This window comes from Mastomys coucha, unplaced genomic scaffold (genome assembly GCF_008632895.1).
Source record: "Mastomys coucha isolate ucsf_1 unplaced genomic scaffold, UCSF_Mcou_1 pScaffold12, whole genome shotgun sequence".
Classification (NCBI taxonomy): domain Eukaryota; kingdom Metazoa; phylum Chordata; class Mammalia; order Rodentia; family Muridae; genus Mastomys; species Mastomys coucha.
In genome coordinates this window covers 82,784,515-82,811,060 of record NW_022196894.1, presented here as the reverse complement: position 1 = coordinate 82,811,060, position 26,546 = coordinate 82,784,515, and the positions used below count along the sequence as shown (strand labels likewise).

The 26,546-nt window shown below is 39.1% G+C and overlaps 1 protein-coding gene and 1 long non-coding RNA gene across 2 annotated transcripts in view; one reads left to right on the top strand and one right to left on the bottom strand.

Annotated features, from left to right (window-relative positions):
- LOC116086089 overlaps positions 1-26,546 on the bottom strand; it is a 79,028-nt gene that overhangs the window by 12,552 nt on the left and 39,930 nt on the right. The window lies entirely within an intron of this gene.
- Positions 20,153-26,546, top strand: part of Cyyr1 (cysteine and tyrosine rich 1) — a 94,520-nt gene continuing 88,126 nt past the window's right edge. The window contains exons 1-2 of the mRNA XM_031364314.1: positions 20,153-20,611; positions 25,770-25,872. Coding sequence (XP_031220174.1) covers positions 20,539-20,611; positions 25,770-25,872 — 176 coding nt within the window. The 5' untranslated portion in view covers positions 20,153-20,538. The remainder of the gene's footprint in view (positions 20,612-25,769; positions 25,873-26,546) is intronic.

Sequence of the window (26,546 nt, the reverse complement as noted above, 5' to 3'; positions counted from 1 at the left end):
TTGTTTGTTTCTTTGTTTTTTGGAGGGGAAACTGGGAATGGAGAAATTTACATGTAAATAAAAAAAAACTAAAAAAGAGAGAGAGAGAGAGAGAGAGAGAGAGAGAGACTGCCAATCAGACAAGTAGGCAGCCTACAGATTGGGAATAGTCATTTATCAACTCTAGATCTGATAAAGTACTAATATCCAAAATATGTAAATAACTAAAGAAACTAAATATCAAAAAGACAAAACACACATATAGTCCAAATGAAAACTGGGGTACAGTCCTAAGCAGAATTCTCAATAGAAAAACCTCAAATGAGAAAGACTTAAAGAACTGTTCAACAGCCCTAGACTTCAGTGAAATGCAAGTCAAAACGACTTTGAGGTTCCATCTTACACCTGTCAGAATGTTGTCACTAATAATACAAGTGACAATACACACAGGCTAGGAAGTGGAGCAATGGTGACACTGCTCCATTGCTGGTAGAAGTGCAAACATGTACAGCCACTGTGGAAATCAATATGGTGATTCCTCTGAAAATTGGACATTGATATACATCAAAACCCAGCTATTCCACTCTTGGGCACTCCATCCTACCACAAAGACACTTGCTCAACTATGTTTTTAGTGGCTTCATTCATAATAGCCAGAAACTGTAAACAAACTAGGTGTCCCTCAACAGAAGAATGGCTAAAGAACATGTGGTAATACAACTGAGTATTTTGGGGGGCTCAAAAGCCCTTGGCATCTCAGCCTCCATCTTGTCCCTGGGCCATCATCTATTAGCACTTTTTTGTTTCTTCTACTATATTGCTTCCATTCCTGTAATTGACTTGGGACATATTACAATAGGGGGCTTTCTGGACTTTTACAATGGGGTCATTCCTTTGTAGACTTTTTAACAATGAAGACATTCCTTTCCAGACATGTTACAATGAGGACATTCCATTCACATTAATGTATAACCAACCGATGATACTGGTTTGGCCATGCACCTGGGCAAATACCTTTGTGACTTGTAGCTTTATAAGTATAAGCCCTTTGTTTCCTTAGAGTAAACTGAGATTTGAACAGAATTTTTTGTCCCGTCTCCTTCCTTCGCATCTTCTGATCCCAATTTGTCCTTTTTGCTCCCTTCCCTTGAGAACCCTGTTGTTTAAGTCCTGCAGGTCGGGGCAAGTATTACTCAGCAAACATACACACACACACACACACACACACACACACACACACACACACACTGAAATGAGTCCTAATGATATTCTGCTATAATCATATATTGGGGCCTTGTCTGGTTGTCACCAGAGAGTCTTCCTCCCACAACATAAGGGAGCAAATACACAAACTCACTGCCTGGCATTATGTGGAAAGAAAGAGGTTAAATTGGAGGTTTCAATCAGGTGTCTTCCCTCAGAGTTTGAGGAGCCACATGAAAGAAGCAGAGGAAAAATTGTAGGAATCAGTGTTAATGGAGGACACCAGGAAAACATGGCCCACTGAATCAATCAAGCAGGATACATATGGGCTCACAGAGATAGAAATGGAAAAGCATGTGGCCTGCAGGCAACACCATGTCCTCTGTAGATGTGTTGTGCCTGTTAGCTTGGTGTTTTTTGTGGGATCTCTAACTGTGGAAGCAGGTCTGTCTTGGACTCCTTTTTCTGCTCTGTGGACTCTCTTTTGCCTAGTCCAGTCTCAGTATGAGGGCATTTGTCTTGTCTTACTGTATTTTGTTTTGTTACGTTTGGTACTTGTCTCCTAGAGGTCTGTTCTTTTCTGAAGGGAGATTGAGGGACAGTAGATCCAGTGGGGAGAAGTGTGGAGGAGCTGGGAGAAGTGGAGGGAGGAGAACTACAGTCTGGATGTATTGCATGAGATGAATCTATTTTCATTAAAAGAAACAAAGAAATACCTAAAGAGGTCATGAAACTAAAATGTGATCATTGGAAAGGAAATGTCTCAATGGAAGGGGGATGATAAAATGTAAGCAACATGAAAAATAGAGAGAGGGATTCCAGGGCCAGAAGGGCTGAAACAAGGAGTGAAGAGAAGGAAGAGATAAGAGAGGGAGTTAACCAAAATGAAGTGTATAAAAAACATATTGAAACTTACTGTACCATAACTAAATTTTTTAAATATACTTTTAAAGAACTTGAATATCCCCCATGGCTAGAAAACAAACTGCTCATAAAAGCCATAGGTTGTTGAACAAAACCTCAGTGAGGTAGGTCCTTAAGAGTTCTTGTTCTGGGAGGTTCGGAGCAATCTTTGTCCATCAAAGCTGGAGGATAAGACGATACTGGTGAAGACACCACACACATGTTGCTTTCACGGTAGAAATAAACGAAGTTGGAACTAAGCTGGAAATATCCTCTCTGCTGGCTAGATTTCCTAGCCGTAGCAGGCTGCTAGGTGAGAAAAATCTCAATGATATTAACAGCTAGGGATACTACAAACTATGAGATCTTTCTGCCAGGTAAAATATGTCAACTTGTGCAATAGTGACACTAATATTACAGGTGAAGCCAACACTCCCTGATGGGACTTAAGGCTTTTCAAGCCACAGAAAGGATTACATATTTAGTACTGTCAACTTGGTAAAAATCCAAGGTTAAGGCAGAAGAATAAATGCTTTGTAAGTAAATTGACATTTAAGAACTGCCCTCCAAATATTTATGTTTATGTCTATAGGCAAATTCTACACTTAACCAGAGGTTCTTCCTGTAGTAAAGTCTTCCCTTTCCAGTGAACTGTGATGAATGGAGACTCATGGCTGCACAAGGTTCTAGGAATAAATGATGGATGAGTGCTCAGCCATAAACAAGACATGTATACCATCCTCCTCAAAGCCCAGTGAACAATGTGGAAAGGGGTCAAAAAGAAGTTATGAGCTGGAAAATAGAGAGAAAGGCTAAGAAACGTTATTGTCTGCTGGAGTCTTGGCCTTTAAAATCATGAATTCATTGCTGAGGATACATGTACAGGCTCTGAACAAGAATGGACCCATCCCTAGTCATGCATGTACAGAAGAGACACTCAGGAAATTGAATCCTCATAACTGGAATATTTGTTATTGATATATCCAGGAAGAGTAGAAGTCTTTATCTTCAGTTTTGTATGTAAGATGCCCATATCAGGCTCCAACAGTCTTAGTTAGGGTTTCCATTGCTGTAAAGGGACACCATGACCAAAGTAACTCTTATAAAGAACATCATTTAATTAGGGCTGGCTTACTGATTTTGAAGTTCAGTCTGTTATCATCAGGGGAGAAAACACGGCAGTGGCTAGGCAGGCATGACACTGGAGGAGCTGAGATTTCTACATCTTGTTATAAAGGCAAACAGGATAAGTCTGTTTCCTATGTGGCTAGGAAGAGGGTCGTAAAGCCCACCCCCACAGTGACACAGTTCCTCCAACAAGGCCATGCCTACTCTAACACAGCCATACTTCCTAGTAATGCCGTCTCCTGGGTCAAGCATATTCAAATCACCACAAACAGGTATTTCCAAAATAATGGTGTAGTTTAACTAAATGGTTCTCCCCCCCAAAAAAAAACCCAAAAGTCAAAAGTTAAGAGAGAACGTTGATAAAGGTGGGGGGATACAAGAGAACATGGCAAGAGAGAAATCAATGCATTATATACATGTATGAAACAAAAACTAATAAAAATTTTTTTAAAAAAAACAATTTTTCAGATTCAGCTGAAGAATCCCTGCTATTTATAATTTGATCAATACCAAAGGCACAGCTTAGCTGACTCTCAGAGTCCAGGAGAACTCCTAGCACCCCAGCTGTGAACATTTGCCCCAAGTAGTCTTTTTCATTTTCAACTTGAGTTTTGTTAAATTTGTTTCAAAAATATTTTGCAAGTTGTTTCATTTACACTGCCAACTTCTAAAAGCTTTCTAAAGCTCACTAGACAATAAAGCAGGCAGAATTGCTTTCTACAAAGAGGGAAAGTCCAAAAGGCCACTTTTAAGAGAGAACCCACCGTTCAGATTTATTGAAAGAAGAGCAAAGGAAAACTTTTAGTTGTTGGAAAAAAATCTCAGCCATAGTTTTGGAATCAGTTTTCAAGCTCCACAAGCAGTGAGTGGGGATAATTCTATGCTGATATCATGGACCTGAGACCACATGGGTCTGCTTTCTGTCTGACCTTAACCATAAAACAAAGCATCTAGCACTTTGAATAGTTCTTCTTGTGTTACAGAATGTAGGGTAGCATTTCTATTCGTTGCACACAGGTTCTTGTGTCTCTGAGCTATCTTTTCTCTTCAATTAAGTCAATTTTGATGCTAATGGTCTTACAAGTCACAAGAATTTTCCCTTAATCCTATATTGAGGGCAATCACGCATGTAGCATTAAACAAACATTTGATATCCAAATGGCTTGAACTGACAAATGGGTTCAGAATAGGTTTCTTGGTTCAGAGATTCTTGGCCTCAAGGTGGACTATGGCCTGCTTGCTTTTCTTTGTACATGTTATCATTAAGAGCAGGATGGGTGAACCTTGGAGTGGAGTTGCCACCACAGGACCTTGCATGTTGCATTAACATTTGATAAAGAAACTGGGACAATACATCCTTGACCTTACAATCCCAAATCTTTCAACAGTCTTAATACCCACAGATTGAGCCTTTCTACATAGGCTCCGGACACTGCAGCATCATAATTCTGCAACCTAAGCTAAAGTGTGGTATTTGTTCCCGCGGAGACTAGTGAGAACTGGACAACACTAGTAGAACACTGATTTACCGATTGCTTGGTTAAGTCGATCTGCTTTTTGTTTGTTTGAGTTCCCATTAAAAGACAAAACAGAAGGGAGGACAAAGGCCACTCTGCAGGGGCTTTGACTCCAGCTCAATTTTTAAATGAGCATCTAGATAGAAAGTTCTTTTTAAAATAAAATAGAATGAAAGTCTAAGAAGTCTGGTATGCCAAGGAGGTCTTAACAGTATGACTGTCAGCTTCTTCCCTGAATCAGATAAATTTCCCTGTGTTTTCATTTGGGAACATTCTCTATACTGAGCTGCCTGGTTGTAAATATTGTTACACATATAGCATTACCAGACACCGCGATTATTACCCCCGAGCCATAAGAATACATTTTTGCTGCTCTTAACTGTTTAATAATAGATTTTTAATTACTGCTTATTTTTTCCTTGGGATTTGGGAAGTTTGCTTCATTTTCAGTCCTCTTTATGAAGAAATGATATTCTCAAGGCTTATCTTCTCAAGGGATTATGAACACATTCAAGACCTTAGTCCTTGTATTCATTCCAGCCCTGTCTCAAATGCCTTGCCATGGTGCACTATGAACCCAAATAGTAAATGTAGGATAACCTGTCAGACATCTAATCTGAAAGACAACCTTTCAGATTAGAGAGTTGCTTGATTTCTACATGTTTATTCTCATAACTGGGGTAATCTTTTAAATGAGTATTTCCACAATTCTTAAACATTTAGAAAAGATATTTTTTCTAATATTTTAGGTTATGAACATTATTTAGAAATGTTATCTCATTGACCAATTAAAAGATTGACCTAGCATAACATTTTTTTTAATGTAATGCTTTGGAAAACAAGTGTTTCTTTCTACAGTCTTTTATTTCTTTACTCACAGTTGTTTGTCTACCATGAGAAATTTTTGTTTGGAAGCATAGCAGCTGCTTGAAGCTCAGTGGGAAGCACTTTGTTTATGTGAGTTGCCCCGGGTTAATCTGGATACTTCATAACGATATTCTGTCTCTAAGCAATAGTCTCAGCCTGAAATCTCAGTAGTGATTTACCAATTGCTTGCTTATGTCAATCTGCTTTTTGTTTGTTTGAGTTCCCATTAAAAGACATTTCGCTATCATTGTGTGCCTCTGCATCATTTTGCTTGCTGAGAAAATGTGTTCTTTTTGGAGGACAGAAAATTCTATGTATAACATTCTTTACTCAGAGTAATCATTTAAGCTTCTACCAGCTGATGTCTTGATGGACATGAACTGACAGCTAGTTAAGACCACCATAAATGCTTTCAAAGACTGAAGAGGAAATAGGTTGAAAGAGTGGGAGCATAAAAGATTATTTTCTTCTGTTTCAAAATACTCTCCAGAATATCTATTCCAGAGTGGTAGATTGCATGAAAGCTTTTTCCCACTCTTGCCTCTAGAAATCTCTCCAAAATGAGATCAAACCATAAAAAAGTGCAAGTCATAATCTTATGAGGAAGGAGAACAATAGAGTCAAGAACAGGCCAAGCAACATCTGTTTAAACATCAAAAAAAGAGATATATGTGTAACAATGGGCTTAGTTGCCAGAAAAGGGAGAGGACCAAGGAAATCTACAGAACAATCAAAAGACTGCAGAAGTGTGCAAGGAAGATGGGGTTCTGAGCACAAGGAATGCTTGAGACTCTATAGGAGGTACTTTTCTTTACTACATCTTCCCTACTCAACACCCCTCACAACCACAGAGTAGATCTTTGGGAAGAAGAATGAATGCTGGCCTGGTTATCCTGCTTTCTCCCTAGTCCCAGGTGGAAGTGAAAGCAGGGAAAAGAATTTCATTTCCTTTTATACCACTTAGTGGTATAATAGTGCAGCACTGAGGTCAGTGTCTGGGTTTGAATAGACACCTCCCTTGGGATGCTACAACACATAACTCATGAGCATGTAATTAAAGAAATTATTTTCTGCTGAGCTTTGAACTGCATTAACAGGATTTCAGCTTTTTAATTCTTTACAGGCTTTTTGTAATTATGCTTTGGTTTGCATTATAGTGGGAATATTAAAATGTGTTCCAATTCCTCATTTAGTTGATGCTGGAGAGTAGGAGACATAGTCCAAAATTGAAGTGGTTGTTAAAAGTAGAGGAGCCCCAAAGACAGATACCTGGTTAACCTAATGGAGACACGCCTTCTTAAAATATCAACTGCCTTTCATTTTTAATAAACTGCTAATGCTAGCTAATAAATTCCTGCCTAGACTAAGATTCCAAAATATCAACAGTGAATCCAAGAATTAAGAGGAACTTTCGGGGTATATGTGTTCCAAGTGCAATTATGAAACCAAAACTCCAGCTAAAGGAAAAGTTCCATTTCAACCGATTTTGAGATTGGCTTCTTTATTTTTCCTAGTTGATAAGCAGAGAATGCCTCTCTGAAGGAGAAGCCTCACCCTGAGAAGGTTGTAGCCTTTCAGTCTGTCTCTATATGACAATCATCTCTGAACACAAGAGCTCTGCATGAAGTTACTTCCAAGTTTCTAAGTTGTTTGGTTTCAGATGAGACTGAGAAACAAAGTGCCCATGCTACCAGAAAGCTAATGCCTTTGGCTTTCTGTCTCATTGGGATCTAAGTTGAAAACGATGCTGTACGATTCTCTTGAAGTTCTCACCTGGAATGAGAACCTTATTCCAGAAAATACCTGGTCAAGTAGGAAGACATAAAATCTCCAAGAATAAATTACAGTATACTAGTATATTACCATATAAATATGTTCATAAATAGAATGTCGCTCCAGGGAGTAACAAAATCCTTGACTGCATGGCTTTGCCAAAAACTTACGTATAACAGTTAAAATTTCCAAAGCAACTATATATTGTTTTTCAGTTTTTAATGTCTGCAGGCATATTTACATGCTGAGAAAAAGATCCAGAGAAGAAAGAAAGATGTGCCAAAAATGCAGAAGTAGTGATACATACAGAAAGCAAATCTCTTGGACATGTAATAACTAGGAGACAAAATTCAAAGCATAGGTAGGTGGATTAACCTTGGAAAGGAGAAAATGTTGTTCTTGGTTTGGGAGTTAAAATATAGAAAAAGATTCTAATCTAAAATTGAAATCTATAATACAAGGCAGAAAACAAAAATAAAGCTTTAGAATTCTTAAAGATACACAATTAACTCGTAAGTGGTTGGAAAATAAGACTGTGTAGTGAGTGAGGTAAGCCAGACCCAGAAAGATAAATGGCACAAGTTCTCTCTCAGCTACGGGTCCTATGTCCAAATCTTCAGTTCTGAGTCTCTAACCTAGAGAAATTCCAGAAACCAGAAAGTAAGAAAGACTGGGAGTGTAGTCAATGGAGCTGTAGAGAAGACATACAAGCTGTGATGGGGGAAATGGCAAAAATGGCAGAGGAACTTAGTCTAAGAAGAAAGACGGGTAATCCTAAGGGAAGGGGCGGGTAGAGGGATAAAGGAGGCCAATGGTAATTAGGGGAAAAGGCATAGGAAAACATTCTTTTACGTTTACATAAAAATATGTAAAGAGCTTCAAGGAAGCTATGCCATTTGAGGTGACAATGCTCCTCTGCAAGAATATAGGCTACATAATAGAAATGCTAGTGTTAGGCATGGGAATTCCCCCCTTTGAGCCACTGGTCAGAGTATCTGAAGGCCTAGCAGAGCAGTGTGTGCTACTGCTGTTGCCCTTAGTTTTCTACCTAGGTGCCACACATTTCAGACTCACTGTGTAGTGAGTGAGGTATGTCAGACCCAGAAAGATAAATGGCACAGGTTCTCTCTCAGCTTGAATACCAAGCAAAGCATTCGGTCTCATTCTGTGTTGTTCTCTTACAAGCCACCTCCCAAATTAATTGTCTATCTTTTTTTGGCTGTATAAATAATTTTGAAATGTGTAAGCTTTTCTGAAAACCATATTATAGTGGGAAAACATCAAATAAATAATCCTACTAATAGAGAGGCTGAGATAGGAGAAGCATGATTTCAAGACCATTATGTGGTACACAGCCGGACACTGTCAAATACAAACAAGCTGAAAGTGTATATGGATTGTACAATATTAGACCTATTTATCCAATTACTCAAATTACCTGATGAAATTAAGCTGGAACTGACTCTTTTATCAGAAGGGGGCTGCACAAGCTGTTGAGGAATAAAAGCAATAGAAAGCAATACCAGCTGTAATGTCTACAAATTACAACTACCCACACGGCTAGCCATGCAATAGTGGTAATCGCAGTGTGTGTATAACCACCAGTCAGCTAATTAGACCTAAGTCCCAGTTGATAAGAAGGAATTACTGCTTGACGTTGCAAACCTAGCCAACTATTTGTGGCTGGTGACATCTTGGGTCTGAGAGGAGACTATACTATTGACACTTTATTAAACCACTATAATTTACAATTGTGTTGGAAATTTCCATCATAAATTTCTTTTTTTATTGGGTATTTTATTTATTTACATTTCAAATGTTATCCCCTTTCAGTTTCCCCTCCGCAAACTCCCTATTTCATCCTCCCTCCCCCTGCTTCTATGAGGGTGCTCCTGCATGCAGCCTCCCACTCCTGACTCACTGCCCTCACATTCCCCTGCACTGGGGCATTGAGCCTTCACAGGGTCAAGGGCCTCTCTTCCCATTGATGTCAGTCAAGGCCATCCTCTGCTACAATATGCAGCTGGAGTCATGGGTCCCTCCATGTGTACTCTTTGTTTAGTCCCTGGGAGCTCTGGGGTGGAGAGGGGCACCTGGTTGGTTGATATGGTTGTTCTTCCTATGGAGTTGCAAACCCCTTTAGCTCCTTCAGTCCTTTCTCTAAATCCTCCATTGGAGTCCCCATGCTCAGACTAACGGTTGGCTGTGAGCATCTGCATCTGTATTAGTCAGGCTTTGGTAGAGCCTCTCAGGTGACAGCTATATCGGGCTCCTGCCAGCAAGCACTTCTTGGCATCCACCATAATGTTTGGGTTTGGTGTCTGTATATGAGATGGATTCCCAGGTGGGGTGATCTCTAGATGGCCTTTCCTTCAGTCTCTGCTCAGCACTTTGACCCCATATTTCCTTTAAACAGGAGAAATTGTGATTAAAAATTTGGAGATTAGTGGGTGGCCCCATTTCCCAACCAGGGTCCTTGTGTAACCTCTGGATATGGTCTCTATAGGTTCTCCCTCCCCTTTGTTAGGCATTTCAGTTAATCTCACCTCCATTGGGTCCTGGAAGCCTCTTGCTTTTCTGGCATCTAGGACTTCCTGGTGTCTACCCTTAGCTCCCCATCCCCCATTGCTACACACCTCTATTCAAATTCTTGACCCTCTATATATCATCCCCATCTCTGTCTCCTCCCATACCTGATCCTGCTCCCCCTTCTCCCCTCCCCCTCTCTTTTCTCCCAAGTCCCTCCAATCTTCTATGTCCTGTGAGTATTTTAAGAAGGACTGAAGCATCCACACTTTGGTCTTCTTTCTTCTTAAGCTTCATATGGTCTGGATTGTATCTTGGGTATTCCAAGCTTTTGAACTAATATCTACTTATCAGCGAGTGCATACCACGTGTGTTCTATTGTAATTGGATTACTTCACTCAGGATGATATTTTCTAGTTCCATCCATTTGCCTAAGAATTTCATGAAGTTTTTAATTGCTGTATGGTACTCCATTGTGTAAATGTACTGTATTTTCTGTATACATTTCTCTGTTGAAGGACATCTGGGTTCTTTCTTGCTTCTGGTTATTATAGATAAGGCTGAACATCTCTCTCAGTCCTTACCAAAGAAGCTTCTTTATTGCAGCAGATGGCAACTATATTAGTTGGGATTCTCTAAAGAAACAGAACTGATAGAATGAAAATATAAAAAAAAAGATTAATTAGAGTGGCTTACAAGCTACGGTCCAGGTACTCCAACAATGACTGTCTACCAGTGAAAAGACCAAAAACCCAGCAGTTGTTCAGTCCATGAGACTGGATGTATCAGCTTGTCTTTATTATACCTCAGAGTCCTGAAAAAGTAGATTCTAATACCAGTGAGGAAGTGAACATGCCATAGAGAATGAGGGTAAGCAAGGAAAAGAAGAGAACAAACTTCTTTCTTCCATAGCCTTTATACAGGCTGCCGCCAGAAGGTGTGACCCAGATTTAAGGTGAATATTATCTCCTCAAAGTTCTGGATTAAAGTTGAATCTCCCCACTTCAAATGTGTGAACTCCCTCCCCACAGCCGGGACAGTAAAACAGCAACCACTTGGGCCCCAGGGCTGAGGCTGCCCACCTGTTGACTGAAACCTGGTTCCAGTTACATTCAAAAGCTCCACCCCCACAGAGTAACAAGGAAGTCACAGATTGGACTGTTACACTGACGTATTTTGGGGGAAGGGTTTTTGGCCCAGGTAATATATCTGTTGGGAGGACAAAGGATTATTATTAAAGAACCAGATGGCTGAGCAGTAATGTCTCCCATCTAATTTTTACCCTTCCACGTGGGTAGGTATGTCTGTGGCCACTCTATCCTATCTCTAACTCTCTCTAGCAGCTGCTCTCCTTTCTAACTCCATTTTTCCAGGTTACCCACTGTTTAATGTTACTGCAGGACGATGACACAAATGAGTCAATCAAGAAAAAAAAAATCCCTCACAGGTACATCCAGCTGTTTAGATTTTAGTTAATTCCAGATGGAGTCATGTTGACAACAAAGCATAGTCATCACAGAGACTATCATAAAAATCCATAACTAGTCAAAATGCAGAGAATGTCTAACTCTGGGTTGCCCATATCCAGTTGACATACAAGACGACTCCCATGCCTAAGTTTAGGTAATATCACAGAGCATAAAAAGAGTTTAAGAACAAGAGAATCTGGATATCTGTTACAGGATAGTGTCTTGAATCTACAACAGGGAATATGCTCTATCCATAAAATATTAATAATATGTCTGCCTAAACAAGGCCTTCACAATGTACGTGGAGGAACACCTCAAAAGATCCAACCCTTAGAAGAATAGATACAGGCAGGTATTGGCTGGTAAGAGAGGGAGAATCATAAGCCCCTGATAGGTTACCCAAATTTAACTGGTCAGCTCCAAACATATACACATCTGATAAACACTAAATGGACTAAGTAGCTTGTGTTTATATACACATTTGTGTATATTTATGTGTGTATGTGTGCAGCAATAATAATTAAAGAAGAGATCACAATGTTGAGAGGGAGTGGGGAGCATAGGAAGAGTTAGAGGAAAAAGGGAAAGAGTAGAGATGTAAATGCAGTACTCAAGTCAAAAATTCTCAATTAATAAAATATATGTTAAAAATACCATTTATTACCACTATTTGAATTAACTGTATGAAAAGAAAGAATGACTGTAATTATGACTACCTCTCATATTAGAATACAGAACTAGAGGTTGCTTCTCCACCCACCCACCCACTCCTACCCACTCTTACCTCACCCCTCTACTATCCCCCTTCCCTGGGGCATCAAGCCTGCACGGGACCAAGGTTCTCCTTTCCCACTGATGCCAGATAAGGTAATCCTCTGATACATATGCAGTTGGAGCCATGGATCCCTCCATGTATACTCAAAGAGCCACTCTTAATTTTTCTCAAGTGGATGTGTTAGATTTCTTTTGCTGTGACCAAACATCATGTCCAAAGCAACTTATAAAGGAGAGTTTATTTCATTTACAGTTACAGATGCAGAAAAGCCTGTCACAATGGAGAAACAGCAGGCATATATCCTGTAACAGGATGTTAAGTGCTGACATCTTGAACTACAATGTTGAGGCAGAGAGTGAAAACAGAGAATGGCTTAAGTCTTTGAGGTCTCAAATCCAGCCTCCAGTGACACACTTCCTCCAATAAGGGTCACAGTACCTGTCCAAATGAAGTTACTAACTGAACAGCAAATGTTCAAATGTCTGGAACTGTGCTGGACATTTCATATGAAGTACCATAGAGCAATGCTAAAAAACAAAAACAAAAACAAAAACAAAAACTTGGCAGTCTAAAATGTGAGTATTCAAATCTGATAGCTATTTTTCTTAATATGATCAACCAAGCTATGAGAGGAAAATTAGTTTGTATGATAATGTCTGCTTGTAGTTGCCTATGTGTGTCTCTTTATGTGCCTGCACTCATGTCAGTTTCCCTTAAAGAGTATGATAAGCAAAATTTTCCTGAATGACATAGTTCTAGAGATTGCCAACCAAAGCATCCCTGGCTATGCGCTCAAGGCCGTTCTATCCTTCTCATCATCTCCATTCCATTTTTAATTTATCTTCTAGAGAAATCACTGGAAGACATCAGGAAAACATCTTGGCAGTAGCAAAAGTTGGAGCAAAGAGAAGAAACGTGCCTCTTCCTCCCAAGAGGGTAAGAGTCAAACTGATTTTGCCTAGACAGTGAAGCAAATATGATTCATACCTCTTGGTTTAACTTTTCTCGTGTGACTTATAATGCCATTTTTTAAAAACCTAAACTTGCTGCATATCCTAATGAGTCAAACTATGTTTAAAGATCCTGATGAGAACAAACATGAACAAATCTACAGCATACTTAAAACAAGCTAGTATAATGAATCACAATGTTTACTTTATGTCTTTTTAATTAATTTAAGTTTTAACTTAAAACTAATTCATTTAGTTACTAGAAAAATGTTAAATATATTAAAATCAAATTTAGTATATGACTCCATCTTCACTATTGCATAGGTAGTCTAAATATTGATTGGATATCTCTGATGAAAATTTAAAACTAAAATTGAGATTAGTTATAAATATAATGCACAGAAGATTTTGAAGACCTTATACTAAAAGACGTAAAATATATAATCATAAATGATAGTTTATATTACTTATAAGTTAAAATGATATTCGAGATTAAGTTATGCAAAAATTATTAAACTTATTTTACTTCATTTATTTTACTTTTAAAATATAGCTGAAAAAATTTAATTACATATATGGTTCACATAGTCTTACTGGACAGCAATTTTACGGATCAGTTCTCAAAAATTAATGGGTATCAGAATTTCCTGCAAGTTATATTAAACCAGTAAAGAAGTTTGATCAAGAATAATGGAAGATTACAAAGAAATGAACTCTGAGAAAAATAATTCAAAAGAAATCTGTAAGATGGAGGGGGAAAAAAGGATAGCTCCTAAAATCTGAAACAACATGCAGCCAGGAAATGAGCCAGCTCTTATGGGAAATGTCAAAGAGGCTTAAGTTGTCAGGTCTGGTCAACAAAGAAGACAAAGTCAGATGCAACTCAAGTTATCCATGATGTCAAGTCTCATAGAGAATCAGAATTTTATTCAAGCTTTAAAGAGACTACATACATAAAAGAGTTTCAGTTAGCAGAGAATTTGGATATATATCCATTTTTTAAAAGTCTGGGCAACTAACACACAAACACTGTGTAGAACTGGTCAAGAGTAAAGTCTGACATAGAGGAAGACTATTGCCATATTTAAAATTATGCTTAAAAACAACCTCCCAAGCACAGTGACGGTATTGAAACTAATGAATACGAGCACTATTGGGAAAACCTCACTGTCTTAGTAATGTTCTATTGTTGTAAAAAGATGCCATGACCCGAGCAACTCCAGGGCATGCTTGCACTCAGAGGTTTAGACCAGTATTATGATAGTGGGAAGCATCATGACATGCAGCAGACATGTAACTGGAAAGGTAGCTGTGAGTTCGACATCTGGACCAGCAGGCATCAGGAAGAAAAAGATACTGGGCCTGGCTTGAGCATGTAAAACCCCAAACCCCACCCCCAGTGAGTAGTTCCTCCAGCAATGCCACACCTCTTCCAATAATACCATGCCTCCTGTGCCATTCCTTGATGACTAAACATTCAAATATATGAGCCAATGGGGGGCATTCTTATTTACCACCACACTCATGATGCAATGTTAACTAAAAAGGATGACATCATGATTTTATCAATCGCATTGATAAAATTGTAAACACATAATTATGCAGAAAACTTTTATACACAGAGTGAATGAATAAAACAATGTTATTCCTAAATGGGAAAGGGGGATTGGTGTTGGGAACCATGAGAGCCCTGAGATAAATATCCTGCCCCAGCTAATTGAGAACCCGGAGATTAACATCCTGCCTGACAATCACAAGGATGTGAACCCTGAGATTAACATCCTGCCTGACAATCACAAGGATCCGGCTTGGCCCTGGGAAAAGAACATTCACGGAAAGCCACCCCCTCTCCACCTGTCATCCACCCCCTCCTCACCTGTCACACCGGAGCTCAACCCCAGAAGAGTTTGTAACCCTCCATCTCCCTCCTTCCTCTCCCCCTCCCCTCCAAGATTTTTGCTTTAAATATACTCGGCTGCACTAAGTAAACGGCTCTTGACAAGCAATGCCTCCTTGAGTCCTGTTGTCTCTCTCTTGCCCATTCTTTATTCACAGGTTGTGACCCTCCTCGTTCCCCCGAATAACGTGACCTGCAGGCCAGGTCAGATTGGCATCCAAGGAGCACAGGTGACAGGATCAGACTGTGAAGATACACTATTTACTTTTATGGCTGATGTCATCACATACCTGACAGAAACAAGAATGAAGAGTGAATACTATGGGAGAATGAATGGCATTTTTCCTTTCCATTTTTAAATGAATGTACCATTTTACAAAGCAAACTGAGAAACTTGTTCTAAATAACTGAAAAGGTTTTCTCTCATATCTGACAATATTTATATATCTGACTATCACTGCAGAGTAAAATCTGTATTGTTCTGTTTTACTACACAAAGGCATTTCAATATGGGGTCATTCTCCGGGCTGCCAGCACAAACATGACATCATTCACTAGTGGTTAGTTTTAGGCAAACTGTATACAGGCTAGAACCCTTTTGGAAGCAGGAATCTCAACTGAGAAGATTGTAGAAAGGCAATGAGAAAGCCTATGGTACGTTTTACTGACGACTGATCTGGGAGAGTCCAGTTTGCTCTGGGTGGTGTCAGCCCTCCACAGGTGGTCCTGGCTACTACTGGAAAGTAGGCTGAGTAAGCCAGTAAGCAGTACTCCTGTATGGTCTCTGCTTCAGTTCCTGCCTCCAGATTCCTGTCTTCTTGAGTTCCTGTCCTGAAGTACTTTCATGACAGGCTGGGATATGGAATTATAAGTGGAAATAATCATCTTGCTCCCTATATCCCTTTTGGTTGTGGTCTTTTATCTGAGCAGTAGAAACCTTAAGGCATGGATATTCCATTTATACTAAAATTGACATGTCCAATATCCAAATGGACAATAGTTGGTCATTTGATTTTAGGTCTTCATATAAAACTGTTCACCAGTTAAAAGGACATAAAATACCTTGTTAAGTACTTATGATTTCTAGGCTGCAGTATGGTAGCTTGTTATGTGTTAATTTTATTTCCTGTACCATACCAAATAATGAATTAAATAATCTTTAAACATTACTGTTGAGAATAAATTTCATCATCCTGGGTTTTAAAAAGATTTGTTAATGATATCTTTGATAATCTGATTTTAAAAAAAAACTAAAAGATTAATACCTTTTCTTTATTCTGCTAAGGATCAAAGCCTGAGAATACTACATAAACAATTAATCAATTTTACCTCGTAAAAATAAATTGTGGGTTGGCAAGATTTTGGTTCAGTTGGTAAAAGCACTAACAAGTCTAACAACCTAAGTTTAATCAGAGAACCAACTCCTGAAAGTTGTCCTCTGACCTCTACATATGCTGTGTGACATGCCTGTACACATGTGCTGGTGTGTGTGTGTGTGTGTGTGTGTGTGTGTGTGTGTGTGTGTGTGCGCACACACACTCAATAAGTAAAAAATATAATTAAAAGTTTTGAAAATTAAATGGTAGTCTGAAGATATAACTATGTGGTGGAGTACTTGTCCAGTATGAGCAAGACCTTAAGTTTAATCTTTACTACAAAAAAAAGTTAAAATCACTTGATTATGACATATACATGATAAACAAATATAACAACAAATTGCAATAACCTAACTGGAAACTTATTACAAGTGGTCTACTATCTATGACATAAAATAACTTTTTAATTAAGAGGAATCCAAAACCCTATAGAACATAGACAATGATAAGAATAAAACCCCACAAAATATTAGAAATAATGAAAATGCTCAATTTTATTCATACCTAGAGAAATGCATAAAATATGATTTCTCCCATTGAGTTGGCAAAATTTGAAAATCCAAACCAAAAGCTATACACAGTGGGATACTATTTAGTGGGATACTTCATTTAGAAGAAGAAGGTCATTTCATTGTGGCAACAAAATATAGCAGTCCTTCCTAAAAAGGAATGTGGCAATGCTTTAAAAACTAAGGATGTGTTTACCCATCAACTCAATAACCAGACTTTTCTTTGAATAGTTCAGAAAACTTGTGTGTGTCCAGGTATAGAGAACGAATGGTGAAGAAATAAATCGGAAGAAATGTTAAAAAGAGAAGAATCAAGGTCAAAGATAACATACTCAGTATTATTCTTGAAAATTTCTGGCTGATATTATGTTTTAGAAAGTTTAAAAGATAAACATATAAGAAGCAATGTTTGTAATCATCCCAAGTGTTTGCAACTGTAGAGACTGATAGAAAAAAAATCAAAATAAAATAGTATAAAAGAAAACATTCATATAATAAAGCTGTTGTATTGTCTTCTTTCTTTTACTCAAATTTTGGGGTGTCTTCCACAAGTATAAAGAAATTATGCATTTTATGGTTGAAATAATTTTATAAAATTGCTTGCATCCTCTGGTTAGCAGAAATAGTGACATTTTTATCAATATGAAATTCTTAAATGACAATATTTAAGACACATAACATCATACAAAGTGAATTATAGAAAGTTTTCTGTTTGTACTTTAAGCTGATTTTTTAATTAAAGAAATAAATTTAGTTTAAAAGTTAAAAATAAACCACTATTTCAAAGTCTTGTTTGAGCATAAATCCTTCCCACAGTTGTCTGAGCAAAGCTTAAGTAGCCACATTGAATGGGAAAACGATGAACTCTCAAAGCCTGGTTTTAATTCTATGCTATTCATCAGTCTTTTTGAAATATAACAATGAATAGCCTTAGAATATAACTTTCAGAGCTGTAGATAGCAAGCAAAACTCATCATGTTTAGCATCATGCTAAAACAGGCATGCAACTAGGAACAGAACTATCGATTCAAAACTGTTTTCTCCTGATGTATTTACTGTAGCATAATTCAGTCACCAGCAGGTCAATTAGTAGACAAATGGGTAAGAAAAATGTAATATAGATACTCCACATAATACTGGAAATTCTATCCTTCACAGCAAAATGAGTAGGCCCGAGGAGTGTTATTCTAAGTAAGTAAGTCAGATTCATTAAGACAGTATTCTCCTTACATGGGAAATTAACACAGCTGATCACATAACAGTGTTTATCAGACCCTGTAAAGGGTAGCCAGGAAAGAAGGGAACAGAACAACCAGTATCAGGAGTAGGCTCCTGAGTTCTACTGAATAGGGAATAGGATGACATCCACAGTCAACAATACTGTAGAGTAAAAAAAAGAAAAAAAAAAAAACAGCTAGAAAAGCATATATCTTATCACAAAGAGTTGGTAAATGCCTACAAAAATCAAGATGTTACACATCCCAATTGGACCAAAAGACTGTACCCCATACATGTGTGTAATTATTGTGGATCAATTAAAAATATTATTCTTGATAAACAACAGTGTTGTTCATGTCAGGAGTAGCTAGATTCAGGGAGAATAGTGCCGAGGCCAGATTGTTCTGAGGTGTGTCTTTCACTGTAGTGCTAACACAGCTGGATCCCCAGAAAGGAATGTGTTGGAAATGCAGATTCTCAGGTCGGCCTCTGGTGCTTCTGATCTGGGCCTGGGATCTATTGACCTCTAGTCTAAGAGCCTTCAGCTAATCAGGATGCACACTCAACCTCAATACAATGTTTTAAACTATAGGACAATAATCATAGCATTGCTGGCGTTACATCCGGAAGCAGGAAAGAGGAAAGACTGTAGTATTAGTTGGGCAGGTATTTCTGGAAAGGGGACTTACTTCTAGTTAAGACTGTAAGAATCTAAAGTCAGATAGAAATACAGGCTAAAACTAGAATAGATGGCTCAGTACCCAGAGTGCTCGCTGAACACCCAGACCAGCTGGGTTTGTTCTCTGAGATCCACGTGGTAGAAGAAAAGAAAGATGTCCACATGTGCACATAGCATCCCTGCCTTAAATAAAATAAAGGTGTAAAAATGTTTTTCCAGATTAGGGTAGATTTGAATGTGTCACTAAAACTTCACTGTGTTTGGCTAGAGATGAGAGTGGAACTGACCAGGCTTTGCTTGGAGCAGTGGATGGTGGGCTCTTTCTCAGGCAGTAAATATATTTAGGGATGCTGTATATTCCCAGCCTATGGTCTATGGCTCTGGTACACAGGGAAACACTCTTCAAAGACGACACTAAATTAAGGCGCAGATACATTCAGCTTTTGAAGTGTGTGTTGCTCCCTAAAAGCAGTATTTTTTTTTTGTTTTGTTTTATACTTACAGGTAATGTCTTCCAATCAATCCAATCTTTTAAAAACGTACTGAGCTGGCTGTAAAAAAATCTCCGGATTTCTGTTAGCTGACTTCCTGTCCTTACGTATTCACTTTCTGTATGAACTTTGGAAGCCAATTTACTTGAAAAGCTTCAGGTTGGCAGTTTTATTAAGATCTATTTTTAATCCTCAAATTTGTAGAATGATCGAGGAAAACACATTATTTTACTGGCTTTTCGTAGTGAAGAGAAATATTTCTTTTTATTTTCTGTTTTCCTTTCTGTTTAGAATTGAGCATTTTCATTTACAAAGAAAAAAAAAAACATTGTTTTTTTTTCCGAAAAGAGTTTCTGCTTTGATCGATTTTTCCATACACATGAACAAGTTACTTGCTAATATTTTCGATTCAAAATTTTATAATTTTATTTTCTTTCTCTTATCTACTAGCATAGGACAGTAACTCCAGAGCAATAGCCATGGCCAGACAACTCTTATTTCATTTGTTTTCCCTGAATTTGTTTGAAATGCTTCAAGTGTTTGATAAATAGACATTTTACCAGCTTTTTGTCGGATTCCATATAGTTTGTGTAGTTATTCTTCGTGCCTTTTAAATCTGAAAACTCCCATTTTTGTTTAGACAGGAAGCTAAAGTCTCCATCCATTCCTTCAATAATAATAATAATAATAATAATAATAATAATAATTATAATAATAATAATAATAATAGAAAGAAAAAGAAAAAAGGGATGGAAAGTGTTGTGACCCAGAGAGGACAATAGACCAGTGGGATGAGGGGGTTGGCTAAACTGTAGCAAAAGCCAAAGAACTCAGAAGTTCGTGCTGGAGCCAAGCACCCTGCCATTCTATAGAGGAAAACTCAGCGAAGTGGGGAGGAGTCCGTCACCTCCCCACCCCCATCCCACTTTGGTGCCACCCTCGTAGATGAAACTTGAGCCTGGGTGGCCAAGGACGCCGGAGAGGCTGCCTTTTGCGTGCCAGAGCACCGCACCTTTGGGCAGAACTTAAAGTCCCTGCCGCAGCTCACCCAGGCTAGGACCACCGGCGCCCAGCTGCCCTGCAGTCGGCCGTTTTCGCCAGGGCTGAGGTCATGGCCAGGACGGCTCTCGACCCTGCTCTCAGGACCACCTCTCTGTTCTCCTGACCGACCGCCCTGAATCCTCCGCATCGCTGCTGGGGTTCCTGGCTGTCCCTTCACTCGTGTCTCGGCCAGGTCTACCGTCTGTCCTACAGAGCAGCTTGGGGCCACCGGCTTGGATGGACGCGCTGAGGCTGCCCCAGCGTCCAGGGGTCCTGTTTCCGAAGTTGGTCCTGCTCTTTATTTATGCAGGTCAGTGGTAGCTGGAACAGGGACAGAGGGTCCAGCCAGGGGTGTGGGGCCAACGCAGGAATGTAGAACGTTGGCGATTCCCCAGGAGGCAACACCAGACACCCACATGTTCAAACACCATCTGTCCTTTAACATTACTAATTTGCTGGTTTTCTTTCTTTTTTGTTTTGTAAAACAACTCAAAAGCTCGTATTTAAGGGGATTTTAATCTGGCTAGTGTAAAAACACATCCAGGATTTAAATGCACTTTGGTTAAGGGCCGCCAGAGACTCTTTAAAATACTTGAAACGTAAAGGTAAAGTTATTAAAAATAAACGCATTAGTGACTTTTACATTTTATCTCAGGCTGCCCACGTCTGGAATAATCCAATTTTCCCTCTTTCAGAAGTCAGCTACTTTAGACACATCCCGGTATTTTTTAGAAGCTCCACAAAATCAGCAGAGCAACCCTATGCTCTGATCCATACTGTCTGGGTAAAATAGGATTTCGCCAGACAAATATTATTTTCTTTTTAAAATGTGATTAAGCACCTGTTTGTGAAAGGCCCTTCGTTTCCCTCCTTATAATTATAAGTAGTGGCAATTGCTGATAATTAATGAAGCAGAGTGTTTTCCTTGTTCTGAGCTTGATAGGGAGCCTTATATGGCCTTTCATTGCTTAGTAAAGTAACATTTAATTACAGGTGCACTCCTTGCATCTTCGTGTTCTCAGGCAGTGTGAGCTTAAAGCATCTTGTGTTTCTAACTTTCTAAGATGGGCTAATCTAAATCACTGGCTGACCTAGGCATCCGCAGAGCTGTTCAGTTCTCCACGCTTGCCAAGACACTCCAACTGAAAGGAAGATGTTCTGTTCTTCAGCCTCCCTCATTACAGCAAAAGAAATGAATTTCATCATTGCATCAAAATAATCAAATTCCTCACCCGATCTGTCCTTGCTGGTGGAAAAATTTAATCTATTAAGATGCAAACCAGGGCCTGGGGTTGAGCACAGTCAAGTACTTGCCTGAAATAAACAAACAAAAGGCTTGGTTCAATCCCCTGCACTGCATTAACTTGGCCCATGTCTGTAACCCCAGCACTGGGGAGGTAGAGGCAGGAAAATCAGAAGTTCAAGGTCATGGTCAGTAGTATGGTTGGTTTAAAACCTCCCCCCAACCCCATAGGAGACCCTGTTTCAAAAAAGAAGCATATTTTAGAAAGCAAATTGATAGCTAAAAGTTATCATATTAAAGATGGTATAGGGGAAATGCTGACTTTCTAACACAAAAATTAATAAAAGTAGAAAGAGTAGCTCTTGATGATGATAATTCCAATTCTAGTGATTGTAGCATTTCTGCTGTTTAGACTGTGTACAGTGAGTGTTTCGATTGGAGGCACTGAGCATCCATGGTCCTCCTGGTCATTTTATATACACATCTCTCTTCTAGTTTCTTGAAAACAATGATGATTCTCCTTACCTCTTCATCTTATAAAAGTAATACAAACTCAGAAAATAACAAGAAGTAAACAATGCCACAAGCGATGCTGTTGCCTTGACTTCATGGGCCATAGCTTCTTTGTTCTATACCAGGGTAGGCTGAAAGACTGCTCTTGTCCTTTCCCAACTCTCCAGGCTGCAGGCACAGCTCCTCCAGTGTTCAGGGCAACGTTTAGTGAGGTGGTTTCTTTTTGTTTGTTTTGGTTTTGTTTGTTTGTTTGTTTGTTTGTTTTTCAAGACAGGGTTTCTCTATCTTTCTTTTGGTTTCAAGACTGGCTGTCCTGGAACTCATTCTGTAGACCAGGCTAGCCTTGAACTCAGAAATCCAACCTGCTTCTGCCTCCCAAGTGCTGAGATTAAAGGCGTGTGCCACCACCGCTCAGCAGTGAGGTGGTTTCTATAGGTAGTTTTTGCTTCCCCAGGCGAAATAAGCTATAGAAGGGTTAGAAGCCCAGCGCTAGGGTGACTTGCTGGCTTGTGTGAGAAATGTTGAGCTGATGAGTTCTTTGGTGAAAATCCCTGAACCTCCTCTTTCAGAGGCTGTTTCAAGGTTACCACATTTATTTGATGCTGGAGCAGAGGTCGTGCTCTGAGTTTTTGGTGGATGGTAAGGTGAGTTCATAGATAGTTTAATGTGGGAAAGCATACACCATGGTGGACAGGAACAGTGTTGTCCTGTGTTATCAAAGGGGGCCATATTGCTATTTCAAGAGAGTAAGCCCCTTTGGGGGTGCTGCTTATGTCCACCAAGAGAGTGTCACAGGCAGGCAAGGCTACTAGACCACAGAAGAGCTCAGGCGAATTCACATTCTAACTTGCCGAATCTGAATGATGAAAGCAAGCAAGAACAGGGCATCTAAAGACTAGGAAAGCCCTGGACCAAGAAAACATTAGGATATAGTATTCACATAGGCTGTGAGGTGACATGGGTAATCCCAACAAGGGATAGTTCAGTTTGGTTGGAACTGACACACGTAACTGGACACACGTGTTGTGGTTAAATGCCCGAATATTCTAATATGTGAATTCTAATAAGTGATTTCACAACACAGAAAACCTCTAAGTGGATACATTAACCATGGCCTAGTTATGCTGCACAAAACAAATGCAATACCTTCATGTCCTGTTTGATTAAGCAAATTTAAGCAAATAGTAATTTCTTCTATGCTTAATACATTGGGGTTTTTGTTTGTTTGTTTGTTTTTGTTTTTTGTCTTTTGATTTTTTTTTTGAGTAATTTTTCTTTTGGAATGAGATCCAAATGAAGTATTTACCTTATTGTACAACTCCCACTGCGGGCTACAAAGATTCGATCAAGGTTTTACCTTCTGGGCCTCAGCCCCTCTTTTTCCTTCCTCTCAGCTTCAGCTATAGCTGGCAGAAGCCATTTCTAAGCAAGGAATTCAAGGCAGACAGAGCTATCCTGTGCTCCTGCACTGCACACTCCTTAAGGTGGGGTGGACAGGATGCAGGGGGAACTCGAAGACAGTTTGAACTCATTTTCAGGGATATTAATTTGGTTATTAGAAGTGTTTTTTTATTCTTTATTTTCTGAGGGCAATTAGACTGCCCCATTATTTTACAAGGGAGAGCAGCCTAGTGTGGTGTGCACTGTGATCTCCACCAGATTCTGCTGACTGATAGCACCATTACCTTCTGATTGAAGGAAGGGCTAGGATTGGGAGGACGTTCGTCAATTCTGGGAAGCAGACAACAGTGTTAGAAAATACCATAAAAACAATGAACAGTGTGTGACATGGATGTTTGCTTCAGGAATTATCCAGCTTTATGGCTAGAAACTTTGGGGCTTGGTTTCCTGTAAAGCTGGCTCCTCATGTTTTGATAACACGGCATCCTCATATCAGTAGCAACAGTAAGGAGTGCAATAGGGCAGTTGAATCATTCAGTTCCTGGGAAGCTTAATTGGAAGTCAGAGCTCCTGGCCAGCACCAGGAGTAATGGGGTCTTCACTTTGTGATCTCGGTAGCTATTAAGAACAGAACAGCAGCACAGCCCTGCTAAGCTCTGCAGATAGCTGACTTGTCTAGATACCTGAAGTAATTGAACAACAACAAAAAAATCAAGCTGGAGAAATTCACTAAGGACACTGAAGAATAGGGAAGCTAACCAATTATGATGCCCTAGCTGAGAGAGGTGGCATATACCTCTAATCCCAATGTGTAGAGGGTAAAGTCAGGAGATCTGGGGTTAAAGGTCATCTTCAACATTCAGGTAGCTAGTCCATCCTGGGCTACACCAACCAGACAAACAAAAAGTGACGTATTTTCTTGAAAATTACTGTTGTTGATGTTGTAGCTTCTCTCTTGGACCTATATGATTGATTATGTTTCCCGTGTGGATTTAAGTAGAATAACAAAAATAATTTCCCTTTCCAGTCAAGTGGAAACTTTTAAAGTTCATTTTGTTTATCTGTGATACAGAAATAAGGAGAAGAGGGAGAAAACATGACCTTTCTTACTTGTTCCATGAAAACCACACTAATTAACAAAGTCAGACGGCCTCTGCTCCACTTGGATCAAGTCTTAGGAAGACCTGGTTTAAAGCTCCTGATAGTTTCCTTTTTTTAAAGAAAGCAGTAAAAGAACTTGTGTCCATAAATATAATACCTTGTACTTTCAATATTTTAGCTTTGATAGGAATAAAAACTTTGTATAATTTGTAGCATACAATCCACATTACTTTCAGGAGCTGAGCTGCAAGTGGCTCATTTTGAAATTCTTGAGTATAGAATGTAAATTGTGGGACTAGAATGCTTTTCTAAATATGTACCTACAACACATACACTATGATTTACACTGCTTCTTAGAGCTCAATGATAACCACATACTGTAAAGTAAATCATTAGGTGGAACAAAGAGTTGTTTAAGGTCAGTGTGATTCTTATTAAATATTGCTGTATAAATTCTCTTGTTGAAATGTACATATGGAAAAGCAACATGGTCATATTAGGTCCAACATATCCTTTTAATCAGACACTTCCTGCGTTACATTGTGCTATTTGATAGTTTATTGATTCTTCAGTATGATATCAAGTAAACTGTCAATTTATAAGTTATTTATATGGACATTTTCTCTCACCAGCTCATTGCCTTCTAAGGCTAGTAGATCAACATTATGCAGACTCAGTTCTGTAATTGTATGTTTAGGAAGTCTAATTATGGATGTAAAAATAACATAAGAAAAAGCATTACTAAATTACCATGGCAAATATACATATTAGTTTCCAATGATCACTTTTGGCATTACTCATGCCAATAATACTTTTTATTAGTTGAATCTAATAGAGAATCAATACTCCAAAGTCAGGAAATTCTGCTGTGTAGAAGCTATTATAAAAACTCCACTGTCAACTTTATTGACTGATGAGTTGATACATTCCTTCCATCATAATTTTGTTCACCCAAAGCCAACTTTGCAATGGCAGTTACAATGTTCAGAGCAGGAGACTTGGGGAGAATGTTTTTATGTCTACCAGCTTAGAGTCTACTTGGGGAGAAAGGCCAATTTAGACCCTTAGAAAGGTTTTGGAATTTAGAGTGTGAAAATGAACATCTCTATGTGCTGAAAACTGGTTGGCCGATTTAGACACGAACAGGATAATTTTTCCTTAAGCTGAGACTTCACAACCTCAACCGCTCACTCTAATTTTTATTTTGTAGAGGATTGCCTTGCTCAGTGTGGCAAAGAGTGCCGATCTTACTGCTGTGATGGAAGTACACCCTACTGCTGTTCCTACTACGCCTATATTGGGAACATTCTCTCGTGAGTAGGGGTCAAACCTGACAGTGTTCGTCTTCCAAGTGCAGACAAGAGAGTGAAGATTGGTGCAGGAGATGGTGGCTTCTAATGTAATTCCAGTGCTGGGTGGCTGAGCCAGGGGGATTGCCAAGAGTTCAAAGGCACCCTGGGCACCATAATTATTTCCAGTCCAGTCTGGAGTACTCTGGAGTACTATATGAAATTTCACCATACACACACACACACACACACACACATGCATACACGCTCTCACGTGTCTGTACAGGCACATGTATACACACAATTCAAAAGATTGGCTATTGATTTAAAAATTCTACTACAGGGCTGGAGAGATGGCTCAGCGGTTAAGAGCACTGACTGCTCTTCTGAAGGTCCCGAGTTCAAATCCCAGCAACCACATGGTAGCTCACAGCCATCCGTAAAGAGATCTGACACCCTCTTCTGGTGTGTCTGAAGGCAGCTATTTATACATACTTACATATAATAAATAAATAAATCTTTTTAAAAAAATTCTACTACAGATTTAAATACTCATCAATACCATGCATATAATATTTGATAGATGTGTAAACCACCAACCAAAGAGTACACATGATGGGACTAATGGCTCCAGCAGCATATGGATGGCAGAAGATGGTCTAGTCCATCATCAATGGGAGGAGAAGTCCTTGGTCCTG